Below are 16,990 nucleotides of genomic sequence, written 5' to 3'. Positions count from 1 at the left end.
GGCAGGCCCAGCCCTGTACACTCACACACATGTGTGCCTCGCAGGGTGCTCGAGGCTGTGAACGCCCCTGGTGGGGCACGGGAAGGCTTGGTGGAGGTTGCTCCAGGGCGGCCGGGCCGGGCACAGGCCTCGGGGCCTTCCACCCCATGCTGAGACCCAGGATGGGCGGCGGCTCAGACGGGTCAGTCCTGAGAGGGAGCGCAGGCGGTGGGCAACTTGCTTGGCCCCTGCGCCTTTCTGAATGGTTCGTTCTTCTAGAATACACATGGGTGGGAACCGACCCCCGGGGCCCATCCACTGCCCCCACAGCCCAGGCCGCCCCCTCCCCAGCGGTGTCCCGAGTGTGGCTTTTTGTGCAAGAGGCATCTAATGCACTCGGCCGGGGACGTCTTATCTGTGCCCGGCCCGGCTCACAGGAGAGGGAGAAATAAGAGCAGCCAAATTGAAACCTTATTAAACCAAATTGGTTAGGTCTGATGGAGCCAAACCTAGACGGATCTTTAAAAGCTTATTTCATTTTTCCCTCCGGTCTGAGCCTCTTTGAATTGCAGTAACTGATCCTGGTGTAAGCTTATTAGTGCCGACCTTGTGTGTCTCTTCTCTCCCGACTTACATTTCATTAAGTGGTGATGCAGTCGCAGGGCCCTGACCCTCGCCTTGGGCACAGCCAGGAGCTTCCAGACTCATTAGTGGGCGAAAACGGATAACAGGGGTCCAATCTCATTACGGCCGGTGCCATCATTACAGCAGCCTCTGCCCATCAGAGGCACGGCTCAGCCCCTTCCCTCTGGCATCTGCTGGCTCTGGAGGGTGTCAGGGCCCCGCGCGCTGGTCCTCTGCAGCTGTGGTGGGTCTGGCTCCTCTGTCCGCCACTGCAGAAACAGCACCGCCAGAGAGCTGGGTCAAGGGCCGCGGTGCTCGTGCACTCTCTTGGGGTTCATGTGTGTGGTGTGATGGGAGAGGGGGCTTCCAGATGGGTCGATCGGGTGCCCCGGCACATGCCTTTCCCCCGGGCCTCGATCCCGGTTCTGTGAAGTGTGGTCGCCGTAGCCACCTGGGGGTGGTTGGGCGAACGGTGAGGACCAGCTCGACACTCGACAGGCGTCCCGCAGACGCCGTGTCTCCCCTCTGCCCTCGCCGCCGCTGGCTGGGTGTCCGATCCTGCAAGCTGGTGCCGTGCAGGGCAGAGACGCACGCCTTGGGACCCCACCTTGGGCCACTTCTCTGCCGGTGTTCAGTGGCCTTAGAAAGCACCCCGGTCACTGTGAGCCCAGCCTCCCGCCGAGGGCCACAGACGCCGGAAACCACGGTGCAGAGGCTCAGAAGCCGGAGAGAGCCCCTGAGTGTGTGGGGCCGGGCAGACAGGGTGTCTGTTTGCTGTCCCACTAGTCCGTCCCAGACCCCACGGAGGGAGGACCCATGCCACTGGGGCCCTGCTGGCCAGAGAGGGACGCCGAGGTAGCTGAGGGGTCAGGTCTGAAGTCAGCCAGGCTGGCCATCAGGAGGCGCTGCTGACCTCAGCCGGGGCAGGGGAGGGGGCTGGGCCCTGCCTCCAGCTCCAGAGCCTTCTTCCTGGGTTCATGGGGAGGTGTCCACCCCATGGGTGGTCTGGGGTCAGGCTGGGCGCCAGGCCTGCCTCGAGGTCCTGGAGCTGATCAGCCCAAGTCTCAGCCTGTTTGCCTTGTGACCTTGGAGACATCAAAAACCTCTGTTTCCTCATCCATAAAACTGAATGGAAAAATATTGACCTGCCTCGTAGGGTTTTATGAAGAATAACTGACCCAGAGGATGGTAAGACTTGTGTATTAATCAGAAAGGGCCAAACTGCTTAGCCGGCATGAACTTGAGTTTGAAAAAGTGTTGGCTGGCTTGATGGTATTCCTCCTCCCCTCCCCACGGAAGCTTCAGCTGCCAGGGAGACTTGCTGGCCCTCCCGGGAGCCGCACCGGGGGCCTTCCTGCCCCAGGAGATGGCACCCCACCCCCCGCCGCCCCCTTCTCCCGTCTCTGCGGCTGTCACGGGTCCTTCTGCGTGTTGTGGGCGTGTCCCCCGTGGAGGCTCAGGTCCCCCCACGCACACGGTGTGGCAGTCATGCTGCAGGGACGGGACCCTGCGGAGGGCGGTGAGCGCATCGCGGGGCTGGAGAGGGCCCGCGGGGCGGCCGGGCAGGGCTGGTGTAAGGTGACACCCTGCGGTCACGCGGTCACCCCGCGCCGCATTCCTGGAAGGCCGCGTCCCGGCGCCCGCGCGGACCATTCCGGGTGCCTCGTGTCTCTGTCTGATTGATCTTGACGGTGGCTTTTGACACCGTGCCTCTCACTTTCTCTGCCCCCTGACCTCCTGGTTAGGTGGTTAATGCTCTTTAAACAAACACTGACGTTTCAGGCTCCGCAGGGAAGGACCGGGCTCCTGTGGCTCACGCCAGCCCAGCACCCCACAACGGGGAGGAAACGGGGGTTCCACACCCCGACCTCGGAGACCGGGCGCCCGCAGCCTAGCGGTCGGTGTTGCCCCATGTGAGGGTGCTGGTGCTGGGTTCCTGTTCCCCTGCTGGTCTGAGCGGAGGCCCTGTGACTGTCTCGTCACCCCGACGTGGGTCTCTGCGGAGACGCTGCTGGCGCTGTGCACGTCTGTGGGGCCTTTTCTGTGCCTGCTCCTGATTTAGCCGCCTTGGGCACAGAAGTGTGCTGCTGGGGTGGGTGTATGACGGTTTGTGAACAGGTGAGACCCATTGCCCCTGGTGGCTTCCAGCTGCGCCACACTCCTCACCCCGGCTGCAGCCCCCGACCACCTCTACACCTCCAGGCGCCCTGGTTTTGAGTGGACTTTCTGTGGCCCCCACACAGCTGTCTCTTGTGATCAGGGTGTCAGCTCAGACACGGCCTCCGCAGAGGTCTTCCCTGACTGCTGCCCCCACGCAACCGGACCAGCCCCCAGCCCCCAGCCCGAGGCCCCAGCATCATGCTGCGTCGTTTCCTCCAAGCAGGGCCTGAGCGACGCGCAGACTGTGGGCGTCAGTCACACGTACCGACGCACAGGACGCCGTGTGCCTATTCTGTTGATGCTCACAGGCGGCGTTGCTGTGAACGCACCCCCAGTGCTGTTTCTGGATGCTGCGTTCTTTGCGAACACAGCTGGCCCTGTCCCCACACCTGGGACAGCGCCCAGCACGTGGCAGCCCCGGGCCCGTGTCTGGTGAGCCAGGAGCAGCGCAGCCCGCAGGCTGGCGGCGGCGGGTCCGAGTGGGCGGGGCGGCACAGCGGGCCGTGTAGCCGGGAGGCGCTGGGGCAGCGCTCTGCCCATGGGGGTCTGGGCAGCCGTGTTTGTCCTGCACTTTCGAGGCAGCCGGGCAAGGCCAGGCAGGCGAGGGGGGCAAGGCTAGACCGAGGGCTGGGGAAGGAAGCGCAGGACGGGCTGGGCGGGTGGCGGGGGGCCCCGGGGTGCAGCCAGGCTGCAGTGACCACCGCCCACAGCCAGGCCCGGGCACCCCATGACCTGCTCCATGATCGGGAGCCCGTGGCTGCTGGCAGCCCTGGGACACGGACCGCTCTCCTGGGCCCCCCGCCCCGAGGCGCAGACTCAGCACCCCCTCTCTTGCTCCGCCCAGGTGGTGAGGAAAGTGAAGTCCATGCAGATGTTCCACACGCCCGTCAGCTCGGCCATGCAGGGGGACCGGCTCGGCATCTGCGTCACCCAGTTCGACCCCAAGCTGCTGGAGCGTGGCCTGGTGTGCGCCCCCGAGTCCCTGCACACGGTCCACGCGGCCCTCATCTCTGTGGAGAAGATCCCCTACTTCCGGGGGCCCCTGCAGACCAAGGCCAAGTTCCACATCACCGTGGGCCACGAGACAGTCATGGGCCGGGTGATGTTCTTCAGCCCCGCGCCCGACAGCCTCGACCGTGAGCCCGTGCTGGACTCCTTCGACTTCTCCCGCGAGTACCTCTTCCAGGAGCAGTACCTGTGCCCGGGCCCGGCCACAGCTGATGCCGAGGAGAAGGCGGGCCAGGCCTCGGCGGGCCACGGCCCCCGGCAGCAGTGGGCCCTGGTGGAGTTCGAGAAGCCCGTCACCTGCCCGCGGCTCTGCCTGGTGATCGGCTCCAGGCTGGACGCCGACATCCATGCCAACACGTGCCGGCTGGCCTTCCACGGCGTCCTGCTGCACGGGCTGGAGGACAGGAGCTACGCGGAGAGCGCCCTGCCCGCGCTGCGGGTGTACAAGCTGAAGCAGAGGCACGGCGTCGTGGAGCGGGTGAGCACACCTTCCTGCCCGCGCCTGTGGCCCTCAGCCGGGGAGCTGGGGCCACATCCTCCGGCTCGGCCGGTGCAGCTGCTCAGCGCCGGCGGGCGGCTCCTTGGGCGGCCCCCCACCATCAGCTGTCCCCGCAGCCCCACCTGGGAGCCCCCGCCCGCTGGGCCGTGAGCAGATGCGCGTGCGGGCCTCCCTGTCCCTGTGGCTCCCTGGCGTCGGCTCCGGGGATCAGGGATGGGGGTAAGGAGTGGCCTGGGACCCGACCAGTGTCCACAGGCTCAGAGCCGCATGCTGAGACCCGGCACCAGGGAACTCGGCTCCCGTGGAGTCTGCCCGAGGCCTCCGCAGGCCCCGTGGTCCTGACCCCCGAGTGGCAGAGGAGGCTTGGCCGTCCTGGTGCAGCCCTGAGTGTGTGCAGACACGGGCGATGGGCGGGGTGTGCAGGGCGCTGGAGCCCGTGACTGCAGGCCCTGTGGCCTCGTCTCCGACCCCTGTGCCTCGTCCCCTGCTTGCCCCCAGCCCTGACCCCCAGGGGCCTTGGCGCACCACCGCCTGTGTGCCCCCACACCTCCCTGAGTGCCCCACACTGGAAGGCGTGGTGTTGTCTTCACCCTGGCTGCCTGCAGACCAGTTTCAGTGAGAGTTGGCACGGCAGGGTGTTGGCGAGTCTCTCTCCCTCAGGTTCCTTGCTGGAGAAACGGGGGCTGTGCACCCCAGCCCTCAGGGCCGCGGGCAGGGGGCCGCCGTGTGGGCAGGGCCGGCCTGAGCGCCAGGCCCTGTCTGCCGTCTTGGACTTCCCTCCTGGTGAAGCTGCCCGGGTCCCCAGCTGGCACCTCTCTCTCCACCCTGCCGGGGTCAGCCTGGGTGTGCCGGCCCCCTGGGCCTGGCCCCTGCTGGCGCCGGACGGGCAGGGCCTGCGGGCTGGGCAGAGGAGCCTGCGGCATTGGCCCAACCAAGTGTGGACGCGCAGACGCCACTGGGCACGCTGGCCAGCTTTGAAGTCTGGGCGGCTCTGCCGCGGCTCCCGGCTCGCCCCGCTCCGCTGCTGATGGCTTGCTAATTGTGCCGGGGCCCCAGGGAGCATGCCGGCCTGGGCGCGGGCACCCTGAGACTGCCTCTGGCCAGCGCGGGCTCTTTGCTGCCCGCGGCCCCCTGGCCCCACCTGGCTCCCAGGCCGCTCGTGGAAATGGAGACTCTTCGTGGAGCCACAGCTGAGCTGAGCCCCCCTCGGGGAGATCTGATGGCCGCCAGCGAGTGCCAGCCCCGCCCAGCGCCTGGGTCTCTCCTGCCTTCCCCGTGGCGTCTAACAGCCTGCGCCTCTTGGCTCCCTTTTGAAAATGGTTTTTTCTGTGTAGACAGAGGGTCAGGGCGGCTGGCCACGGGGGAAAGTGGATCCGATGGCTGGCTCTGGATCCGATGTCCCCAGCAGGCGCTGGCCTGACCCGGCTGTGGGCCAGTCGCCCCCGCCCCCAGCCCAGAAGCCGTGGCCTCTCTAACAGAGCTGGTGGAAAGCTGGTGAGGCCCCGCGTGGGAGGGCCTGGCCTGAGAGGTGAGCCCGGCCCATGCGTGGCGCCCAGCAAGTGTCCACCCGCTTTTCGTCCTGGGGCGCGGCGCTCTGGTGCCCCTTCACCCACCCGGCGCCCAGGGACGGGGACAGTCAGGGAGGCAGGGCCTGTGAGCTGGGGCCGTGGACACCAGGCCTGTCCCTGCTGGTCAGCGCCCTGGGTGCTCGGCAGGCCTTGGTCTTGAGGAGTGGGCCTGGGCATACAATTAGTGGGCGTTCGGGCTGGACCCGAGCCCCCGAGGCCCCTGGAAGCCGCCCGACAGTGAGGTGACCTGAGGGCCAGTCTCCAGCCCTGGGTTTGCCCAGGGGGGCTTACGTGGGGCCAGTCGCCCCCAGAGACCCTGTGTCTTCCTTACAACCCCCTCGCCGGGGACACGCATGTCCTGTGCCCCCAGGAGGGGTGCCGAGCCCGGGGAAGGGCCTGGCTGCCCCGCCTGCCCTGGGGAAAGGCTCAGTCGTGGCAGCGTGTTCCTTAGGCTGGAAAGGATGGACGAGCCCGGACACCTTCGTCCGGGGACCTGAGCGCTGCCGATCCTGGTGGCTCTGAGGGCCCACTGGTGGCAGGGGTCTCCCCAGGGGCCCTCCCAGTGCGCGTCCTCTTTGGGCCGGGCACTTCACCCTTCTAGCCCCGGGCCATCAGAGGAGCGCCCGCCCCTGTGCCCACTGCAGCCCCCAGCTTCAGCTTCTGCCAGCCGAGGTTCTGGCCCCTGGGTGGTTGTCTGGCTACCAGGTCTCCCCCGTTCTGGCCGACACCAGCACCCCCTCCTGATAGTAGCCCTTCCGGAAGAAGCCCCCGAGGCTCAGCAAAACCCCAGGCACAGGCTGCAGGGCCTGGGGAGGCGGACCAGGCCCCATTCCCGCGGCCGCCCCCTGTCCCGGCGCCCGTCCTCCGGTTGGAGTGAGAACAGTCGCCTCAGGACTTGGGCAAGTCCCAGGCCGCGCTGCAGAGCTGGCCCGGAGACACACACATGCGTGACGATGTGATTACTTGTGCCGCCAGCCAAGTCCCGCTCGGGGGCTGGGGCAGAGGGCACGCGCCTGGGTAGACCCCGTGTGAGGCTCACTGCACTCGGGGAGCAGCCCATGGCCACGGGGCTGACCAGCCAGGCGGGTCCTTGGTGGACGCTGCGGCTCCCCGGAGCCATCTCAGTGCCGAGGCTCAGCGCGGTCCCCGCCCAACATCCCGGGGCAGACTGACAGGGAAGCCGGCCTCCCCGTGGGACAGGCTGGTGTCTGATCTTGCCCGCCACCTGCAGGAGGCCTCACCGTCTGGCCCCAGGGGTCAGTGAACGCCATTCCTGCCACAGAGGTTTGCTGGGACCCACGGCCACACCCCGTGGCTGCTGGAGGCTGTGTTCCAGGTGCCAGGGGCTGCCCTGGCCCCTCGGGGCTCCCGGCGGGCGCCTGTCCCCGCTGTTGCCCCGCTCCGCATCCGCAAGCCGCTCGGACTCTGTCCCTGGGCTCTGGAAAGCCCTTGCAGACGAGTGCCCGTGGGCCCGCAGGGCTCTGGGGGCCCCCCTCTGGCCAGCAGCCTTAGCAGCAAGGCCGAGCTTGGGACCGGCCCCTGGGAGGGGGACGCGCACGGCTGGTCCAGACCCACGGGTCCATTTGGCTGTTGTCCTGGCCCTGCTGGCTGACCGGGCCCCCTGTGAGGCTGGGACAGGGCTTCACGCAGGCCCTTCCATGCGGGCTGCAGCTGGGGGCCTGCGGAGGCAACAGGCACCCTCGCCTTCCGAGGCTGGTGACACTTGCTCACCCGGACTCCCCGGTTCTGGGGTCGGAGCAGCCGCTCTGTGCAGTCCATGCGCCGCGGGCCCAGGACACCCTCACACAGCCTTGCCGGCTGCCACGCGGAGGGCAGGGCCAGGTCTGCGAGCGCGAGGCCACGGAGCAGTTCCCGTGGGGGTGAGGCTGACGGCTCTCCGCGTGGCCCGTGGCCCGTCCACCCGTCACCGGGGGAGGCAGGGCGCACATGCCTGGTATCTGGCTGGTGAATCTAGCAGGGTAGGGTGTGTTTTTCTGAAAGGTTTTTAGGGTAAATGGGGCAGTTTCTGCTTTTCGGAGCAACCCACCCGGGTCCTTGGCCAAATCTTGGCATCGTGGGCAGAAGTGCGATGTTCCTGAGCCTGGCTCGCGGGGCCCCAGGAGGTCCCCGCTGACCGCACGGCCCGCTTCCGTGTGCTGTCCAGGCCGTGCCCGGGGCCCAGCGGGTGGGAGGGGGCCTCCCTGGCACTCCAAGGCCCGGTAGAGCTGGTGCTTACACACACACACACACCCCTTCCCCCTTCTCTGCAGAGGCTGTGGCATGGAGCCGGCAGGGGGCCTGGGGCTGGGAGGTCGCCGGAGCGCCGGCGGGGTGGGCTCGGGAGTGAATTGCACTCCCTTGGCCTTCCTGAGGAGCTGTCGGCTCCAGGACGGGCGGGCAGGATGGCTATGGGCGCCCGTCAGCTCTGCGTGTCCCTGCGGGTGGTGGGGCAGGGGGGCCGATCGTCAGCGGTGACGCGGGCTGAGCGCACGTGTGCGTGGCGGCCAGCCCTCCCCCGGCACTGACGCTCTCCCCGGGCGGGTGGTGCAGGTGCTGGACGACCACAGCGTGATCGGCCGCTCCCTGTTCAAGAAGGAGACCAACATCCAGCTCTTCGTGGGACTCAGGGTGCACCTGTCCACCGGCGAGCTGGGGGTCATCGATAGCGCCTTCGGACAGAGCGGCAAGTTCAAGGTCCACGTCCCTGGTGAGTGTGGCTCTTTCCTGACACTCACAGGAGCGGCCACCCTGCCAGGCTCAGCCCGCGGGGCCGCGTGGCCTCTGCTCCCACCGCCCTGTGCCCGAGAGCCAGCGGGTCCTGGAGACGGCGGCTGTGGGCACCGCCTCTGGTCTGAGTGCCCAGGGCACGTCTCCCGGCCTGCGCGGGACATGGAGCGGCTCTGACCAGCAGTTCGGGGGTGACCGGCAGCTCGGGGGGCGCGTGGCTCCCTGGGGTTGGGGTTGCCGCCCCATCCCTGCCTCCCGCTCGGTCTTATGCGGGCCTGGTCCCCGTGGGGTCATGGCGCGTGTCTGCTGCCTGGTGTCCCACTGCACCGGGATGGTGGCCTGCAGTGGCGGATGGGCCTCCCGCTGGCTCCGCAGGCTGGGAAGGAGGCCGGGGAGCCCTCTGGGTGTCCCGTTCCACCCCAGGCCCAGGCGTGCTGGGCCTCAGCTGGGACTGTGCGGCCCACAGGGCCAGGCCGGGTATCAGAGGCTGGGCTGCAGGTGCGAGGGAGATGCTCCTACTCGACGGGAATCAGGCCCGGGAGTCAGACTTCATGTGATGTAGTTATGTAGAATTTACTGATGAAAGCCTGGAACGGTCTGAACTGCAGGAAACCTGTCTCTGGGCTGGGTTTGGCCATTGCGACGCGTGACTCCTGCTTGAACCTCAGGACCGACGCGGGGGCATCAGGGCCGCCTGTCCGCGGTGAGCTGTAGTGCGGGAGCCGCACCCTGTGGGGCCGTGGACACTGCCCCCCGAGACCTTGAAGCGGGACAGGCTTGCGGGGCGGCCCCTCCCCGTGACACCCGAGGAGCTTCCCCCAAAGTCCGGGTGCTCACAGTTGAAGGGCCCCCGTTGACAAAACTGCGCCTTCCAAAGGTCCGCATCCGTCCGGAAGGCCGAGGCCCTCCCTGCGCAGGTGGTGAGGGTGGGGGACGTTGCCGGCGGTGACGAGGGCCCCCCATCCAGCTCTGCATCGCCGGCACCCGGTGACCCTCCCCGGATTCCAGGTGGTACCTCCGAGGGACCTGGAGCCTGGCCGTGGGGTCGGCCCGGGGTGGGGGCCTGGGGGCACCAGAGGCAGGTGTCGACTGGATTCACATTCTAAGCACCCCCTGGACGATGGTCTAAGCAGGCAGAGGGACGGGGGAAGGCGGAGGCCGCCGCGGCACAGGTGACCGTGTGCGGAAAGTGGAAACTCACGCTGGTGCCAGGGGGTGGGGGGCCTGGCGTCCTGGTCACGGGTGTGGCCGTGTCCCCGAGGCTTCACACAACGGGCCTCTGGGCTGCGCCGGCCCTCTGGGTTTGAAATGAAACTGTTTTCTTTCCTGTAAGATGTGCCCTCCCCACGCACACCACCCCAGACACCGCGTCCCACCTGCACACACTGCCTGGAGTGGATCCTCGGGCACCCTCAGGAGCCTGTGCTTGGGACAGCCCCTTGGGGCACCCGCCCCCCGGGGCCAGGCCAGCCTTTATGAAGCACTGCCGGCTGCGTGTGAGCCGGTTCCCAGCCCGGCTAGCCCGGGAGGCAGGAAGCAGGGCTCCCGCAGAGAGCAAGGGCCCGCGGTGTCAGACCCGCCCTGAAATCCTGCTGGGATTTTAGCCTTCCTGAGCCTCGGTTTCCTCATCTGTGAAATGGGTCTTTTGTGAGGGTTTTTTTCTTCCCAACTTTTTTTCTTCTTTCCTACTTTTTATTTTTTTATTTTTTTTTTTTCCTACTTTTTAAAATAACTTGATCCTCAGGGGAAAGTGGAAAGAAAAGCGTCCTGAACACTCACGCTCCTGAGATCTCACGCCTGTGGCGTGAGCTGAGTCGCCCCGTCCGCCCCCGCCACCACCCCCCACCCCCGTGCACCCAGGGCCCCTGGAAGGGCCCCTCCCGGGAGCAGGAGCCAGCAGGACGGTGCCCGGCCTGGAGCGTCACGTCCCCGGAGGAGCCCGGGGCTCCCGGGGGAGCCGGTCCCCCCGCGGGGGGCCGTGGCCAGAGCAGGCGGGGACAGTGTGGCTGATGTCTGATGTCACCTTTGAAAGGACTCGGAACACGAAGTTGCACGCAGCAGCATCGCCCGACCGCGTGAAAGGGAAGTCCTGCAGAGAAGAGAGGAGGAGCCGAGTGAGGACGTTGCGGTGGGAGACTATGGGAGGCTCTGGTCCTCTCTGCTTTCCTCTGGCACGCGGCGTTCACTGAACGAGCCTGGTGGGTGCATCTTCGACTCTGGGCCAAAGACACGGAGACCACCCACCCAGCTCAGACGCCTGCACCGAGCCCGGACCTGGGCCACCCTCAGCATGTTCCCAGGGTTCCCAGGGGGGAGGCAGCCCCTGCCGCCCCTGGGCCCCACCATCGAGAGGCTGGGGAGGCAGTGAGGGTCGCGGGCTCCTCCCGCCTGGAAGGATGAGTAACCCTTTGCTGGACCGAGTGCAGGGCCCACGGGCCCCGAGCCCCACCTCTAGGGCAGCGTCGTCAGGGACGGTGGGCAGGCGGCCCTGGCTGCTGGGCAGTGCAGGGGCCAGGGGCTCGGTGAGAACCTTGGGAGGGAAGTGGGCGCACTCCAGAAGGGCGCCCCTGCGCGTCTGAGCAGAGGTGGCCAGGGTTTGCGGTGTGTGGGGTGGTGCTCAGGGAGGCTGCACACCCCCCGGGGAGCCCCCGCGACGTCCTGGCGGGCTGGAGAGCCTGTGCCCAAGGCCCAGGCAAGCCCCACCCGGCCAAACCCGGCTGCATCAGGGCAGCGGCCCCGCGGTGGAGGGTCCCCGGGCGGTCAGCAGCCTCCCACCAGGCCCTGTCCCCGGCCGGCCGAGGAGACTCCAGAAAGCGGCCTGGCAGGGAGAAAAGAGGGCTGCAGGCAGGCGAGGAGGGAGCACTGAGGCTCCAGAAAAACCCCGAGAAGGGAAACAAACCATCCCTCCCTGGCGCCTCGCCCGCAGGCCTGTGGGGCTCTGGCTCCGTCTGTGGGGACGGCAGCTCAGGGGCCCGTCCCGAGCCAGCCCCACACCCCCCTCTCCGGAGCATCCTGACCGGGGGGACGTGTCACAGAGCACAGAGCCCTTGGGGTGCCTCTTCTCCCAGAAGAATGGCCCGCCTCCTACCTCTTTGGCCGATGAAGCACTTCTAAGCAATTGTAAAAATTATATGAACCCCATCGAAGAACTGTTACAACAATGTTTATACCCAGTATTTGAAACAAAGACAATGATATTATAAATAATTGTAGATGATGAAGATAGGCAAGAAAAAATAACATCATTAAAAGAATTTTACAAGACGGACCGTTCACAAAGATGGATGGAGTAACACAATACGGTAAAAATATCTGCAATTAACATAAACATGGCCCCATGGACAGAAACCATCTGCTGGCCCCGCGCCCGGCCGGGTCCCTGGTCACCCCGCGGGCCGTGCCGGGGCTCCTGTGCCCAGCAGGCCGGGGCCACTTGGGAGGCCGTCCAGCAGTGCGAGAGCCGGGGCCGAGGGCTGTCCTCTCCCCGTCCTGCCCCGGCCAGGGCCAGCCCCTCCGGGTCCCCACAGCGCCCGATGCTTCCTCCCAGCTGCTAGATGCAGAGCTGTGTCCCTGGGGGTCGGGGACGTGTCCGTGGCCTCTGGGGTCACTCGGGCAGCGTGTGGTAGCAGCAGCCCACTCCCTCTTCATCCACAGCGGACGGATGGCCCCCAGCAGAGTGGATCCCCACACCCTTTGGCCTTTAACCAGTGTTTGATGTGCTAAAAAAGAGTTTATTTTTAACCCTGGAAAATCTTTGGCCACAAAGAAGAAAAGAGACACCCCCGAAACCAGCGAGATCAGAAGAGACTCCCCTGAAACCAGCGAGATCAGAAGAGACTTCCCCAAAACCAGTGAGATGCTCGAGCCCTGCCCCCAGCCCGACCGGAGCCCCCCGCCCGCGCACCCCCGCGCCCCCTCCTGCGGCCACGTCCCTGGCACAGGCGTGTTGCTGCAGTTTCTGTGGCTCCAGCCTGGGTCTCGCAGGAGGGACCCTCGTGATGCTGCGTCCCCGAGGGGTCCCCACCGACCCACCCGCCCACCACCCATCTGAGCTCAGGTTGGTGTTTCCTGGGTTCGCCTCACAGAGGACGTGGTCGGTGGGCTCCGGAGCTGCGTCCTCAGCCTGGCCTCTTGGAGGCCCAGCTCGGCCCTGTGTCAGGCTGTACGGGAAGACCAGGGCAGGGGGCAAAGGGACACCCCACCGTTTAAGCAGAGACTGGACTGCTGTTTGCTACACCCCATCTCTGCCACAGCCCCTGCCCGTCTGTAACGGGGGTCAGAGCACCTTGGGTCCTGGGAGCGGAGGAACGCAGGGCTCTCGTGGGGGAAGTGCCGTCTCCATGTGACCCAGCCTGTGATGAAGGGCTCAGCCCCAAGCAGGGGGGTCGTCCGGGCCTCCGTCCACGAGCTCAGGATGGAGCTGCCGCCAGAGCCAGCAGGGCTGCTTTGGGCACCCTGGCTGCATGCCCCGAGGCTGGGCCTCCCGTCTCTTCCCCTGACCAGGCTCCCCCTGCTTTCCGGACCTGAAGGACAAGTCTGGCAGCCTTTGGCCTCCTGGTGGCCCTGGGCCGACCTTGAGGGAACCGTCCTCCCCGCAGCCAACTGGGGGTCGGGGCCTTGCCTGCCAAGGGCAGAGCCTACAGCCACCGGCAGGCTCGTGGCTCGGGAGGAGGGTGCGGGCCTGACCGCCGCCTGGACCCAGGCTCAGGGTCCTCTCCCCACAGCCCCAGGCCCAGCTGGCAGCCCCCAGCCGGCAGGAGCTGTGCGTCCACCAGTGTGTGCCCGTGTGAGTCCACGCTCCTGTGAGAGTGTGCCCGTGAGTGTGAGTGTGTGCCCGTGTGAGTGTGAGTGTGTGCCCGTGAGTGTGAGTGTGTGCCTGTGTGTGTGTGCCCGTGTGAGTGTGTGCCCGTGTGAGTGTGTGTGCCCGTGAGTGTGTGTGCCCGTGAGTGTGAGAGTGTGCCCGTGTGTGTGCCCGTGAGTGTGAGAGTGTGCCCGTGAGTGTGTGTGCCCGTGAGTGTGAGTGTGTGCCCGTGAGTGTGTGTGCCCGTGAGTGTGAGAGTGTGCCCGTGAGTGTGAGTGTGTGCCTGTGTGTGTGTGTGTGCCCGTGAGTGTGTGCCCGTGAGTGTGAGTGTGTGCCTGTGTGAGTGTGAGTGTGTGCCCGTGTGAGTGTGTGCCTGTGTGAGTGTGTGTGCCCGTGTGAGTGTGAGTGTGTGCCCGTGAGTGTGTGTGCCCGTGAGTGTGAGAGTGTGCCCGTGAGTGTGAGTGTGCCCGTGAGTGTGTGTGCGAGTGTGAGTGTGTGCCTGTGAGTGTGAGTGTGTGCCCGTGAGTGTGAGAGTGTGCCCGTGTGAGTGTGTGCCTGTGTGAGTGTGTGTGTGTGCCCGTGTGAGTGTGTGCCCGTGTGAGTGTGAGTGTGTGCCCATGAGTGTGCCCGTGAGTGTGTGCCCATGTGAGTGTGTGTGTGTGCCCGTGTGAGTGTGTGTGCCCATGTGAGTCCACGCTCCTGTGAGAGTCTGTGCCCGTGAGTGTGAGTGTGTGCCCGTGAGTGTGAGTGTGTGCCCGTGTGAGTGTGTGTGTGCCCGTGTGAGTGTGTGTGCCCGTGTGAGTGTGAGTGTGTGCCCGTGAGTGTGTGTGTGAGTGTGTGCCCCGTGTGAGTGTGTGTGCCCGTGTGTGCGTGTGAGTGTGAGTGTGTGCCTGTGAGTGTGAGTGTGTCCGTGTGAGTCTCTGCCCATGAGTGTGTCTGTGCCCGTGTGAGAGTCTGTGCCCGTGAGTGTGTGTGCCCGTGAGAGTCTGTGCCCGTGAGTGTGAGTGTGTGCCCGTGTGAGTGAGAGTCTGTGCCCGAGTGTGTGTGCCCATGAGAGTCTGTGTCCGTGAGTGTGAGTCTGTACCCGTGAGTGTGAGTCTCTGCTCCTGTGTGTGTGTCTGTGTCCGTGAGTGTGAGTCTGTGCCCGTGTGAGTGTGTCTGTGTCCGTGAGTGTGAGTCTGTGCCCGTGTGAGTGTGTCTGTGTCCGTGAGTGCACTCGTGTGTGTGTTGTTTTTTCATAGAAGGGGGGTGACTGAGAGGCCAGCTTCCTGACAGGGCAGTTGTAAAACATTCATAAAACTTTTATTGGACTTGCCACCCTTCCAGATAAATATTTTTCGATTTTATGGGCTTGTTTTAGGGCCCTAAGCTTAATCATGGCTTTGTAGCTGCTTTAAAAAAAAATTAATTATTGTTTTGGCAAAGGGAGCCCCCGCCCCCACCCCACCAAAGACGGCCGCTCTCTGCACTCATGAATTCCTGCCTCTCAACTCTTGCCCTCTCCCCGCGCACCCTCGCAGCGTGCTGGGGTGAGCCTGGATGCGGAGAAGAGGGGAGAGGAGCTCACTCCTGTCCCCACCGCCGCCCCAGCCTCGTGGGAGGGCGGTCGGTCCGGCCCACGGCGCCCACGGTGGGACGGGCTCAGGGTCCCGCTGGGCACCTGCCGCCCACCCGGCCGACGCGGGTGGGTTTGCACGGCCCCCGGCTCCTTCCTGCCCCTCACGGGCCCCCCAGCTCTCTGCTGTAGCTCCGTCCTCCCCACGGCAGCGATAGCTATGTGCCCTGCAGAGGGGTCCACGCACGCTGTGTGCACGCCGAGGGCGAGCCCGGCTCTGTGTGCGGTCACGCGTGCCCGGCGGGCCCCGGTGGGGCTGATGGGGTGTGCCCGTCCGTGCTCCGCACTGTGTAGACCACACTTGCTGTTGGGTGCTCTCCTGAGTGCTCCGCGTCCCGTGAGCTCCTGTGGACCTCGTGACTGCCCTGCCGGGGTGAGGAGACGGGGCACAGAGGGGCGGGGACCCCCTCTGCGGCCACACGGCTGACCCAGCACGGCCGGGCCCTTGGCCGCCGCTGTTGATTGCGAGGGGGCCCCACGGGCAAGCCTGTGCCCCTCCGGGTGCCGTGCCTGCATCAAGCCCTGCGTGGGGGGCGCGGCCGGCCCTGAGCCCGGATGCAGGCCAAGGCTGTCCCAGCGCCTTGCACTGCCGGTCACCAACGCAGTGCGTCCCGGGGCGCGCTGGTGACAGAAACGGGTGGCACCGAGGCCCAGTGCGGCCGTGGGGGCCGGCCCTCATGCTCTTTGAGACCGACTGGAAATGCAGACTCGCATGTCCAGGGCACTGGGTTTGAAAGTGGCTGAGTCATCCAGGTAGTTCAGAGATGCTGTGAAGGCGGTCTGCTCCCGGGCTGCCGTTTTTCTTTCCTGTCTCTGATGAGAACACGAGCCCCAGGAAGGAGCCCCAGACGCCTCTGCACAGACAGGGCCACTGCGCCCAGCCAGGGTAGGAGCCTTCTCGGAGGCGGCACTGAGCTTCACTTGAAGGAGGCGGGGAGACGGCCTGGGGAGGGCTGTTCCCAGCGAAGGAGCTCTGGCTCTGCCGCCCAGAATATGGGGCTCGAGGGGACGCTGGGTGGGGCGCGGGCGCCTTCTGAGTGGCAGGATCGGAGGTGACTGGGGGTCCTGGCTCCAGGAGGAAGGGCTGACCCAGGGCGGAGGAGTGGAGAGAGGAATAGAGATCAGGCCAGATGCGGTGACCAGGTGACGTGCGGGCAGGGGAGCCAGGATGTGCTGAGAGTCAGGGGTCACCGCCCATGCCCAGCTCATGCGGCAGACGGCTGTCAGAGCCGTGCCGTGGGGATGTGCTGACCGTGCCACCAGCCTTGGGGGGCAAGCTGGGGCACCCGGGGTGAGGGCTGGTCCCCCCAACACCTGCCTGCCCCGGCCAGGGAGGCTGGGCCCCGGGGCCCCTGCTGTCCGGGCGGGAGTGTGGACGGACCCGGCTGTCACCCCCGAGCCCCCGGGGCAGTCGGGACTGCAGCAGCGGCGCCTGCCCGCCCACGTTGGAGCCGGGGCCGGTGCGCGATCAGGCCGCCACATGTGGGCCCGGAGCCGACCACGCCAGCCTTTGTGTGCCTTCGTTACCCCGGACGAGGCTTTTTACCAACTCATAAAAATGACAGTTTTAATACGTGGAATTTTTTTTTTTTTTAAGAAAAGCAATATGAAGAAGCCTTTTATTGTCAATAAGCTCTACCTTTTAAACCAGTTATCACAGTTTCTGCCTTAGGTATTTTAATTGAAGATTAACTGCTGTTAGTGGACGCGTTTAGGGAGTGAGAGTCTGGAGTGTCCAGATTCAGCTTTCTCGCCAGTAGGGACCGTGTTGGTGGGGCCACCGGGTCCCGGGCCCGCACCCGCCAGCCTCAGGGGGCTGTGGGTGGAGGAGGCCCCCGCAGGAGGGTCTGTGAGCAGCGTGGGCCCCTGGAGGCAGGGCCGGCGGGTGTGTACCCCCAGCTGGCTCGTCCCGACCCAGGAGCCCCCATCGCAGAGCCGGGGGAGGCCAGCGCGGCCGCCAGGATCTGACCAGCGCGTCCGCAGCAGTGGGCCTGCGTCCGGGGTCCCCC

At 66.1% G+C, this 16,990-nt stretch overlaps 1 protein-coding gene across 3 annotated transcripts in view; it reads left to right on the top strand.

Annotated features, from left to right (window-relative positions):
* Positions 1–16,990, top strand: part of EEFSEC (eukaryotic elongation factor, selenocysteine-tRNA specific) — a 111,893-nt gene that overhangs the window by 89,706 nt on the left and 5,197 nt on the right. For all 3 annotated transcript variants that reach the window (XM_061129024.1, XM_061129021.1, XM_061129022.1), the window contains exons 5-6: positions 3,608–4,249; positions 8,389–8,545. In XM_061129024.1, the coding sequence (XP_060985007.1) occupies positions 3,608–4,249; positions 8,389–8,545 (799 nt within the window). The remainder of the gene's footprint in view (positions 1–3,607; positions 4,250–8,388; positions 8,546–16,990) is intronic.

Source organism: Dama dama, chromosome 24, assembly GCF_033118175.1.
Source record: "Dama dama isolate Ldn47 chromosome 24, ASM3311817v1, whole genome shotgun sequence".
NCBI lineage: Eukaryota > Metazoa > Chordata > Mammalia > Artiodactyla > Cervidae > Dama > Dama dama.
Note: the sequence above shows the minus strand (reverse complement) of the source record. Positions and strands in the feature narration are given on the sequence as shown.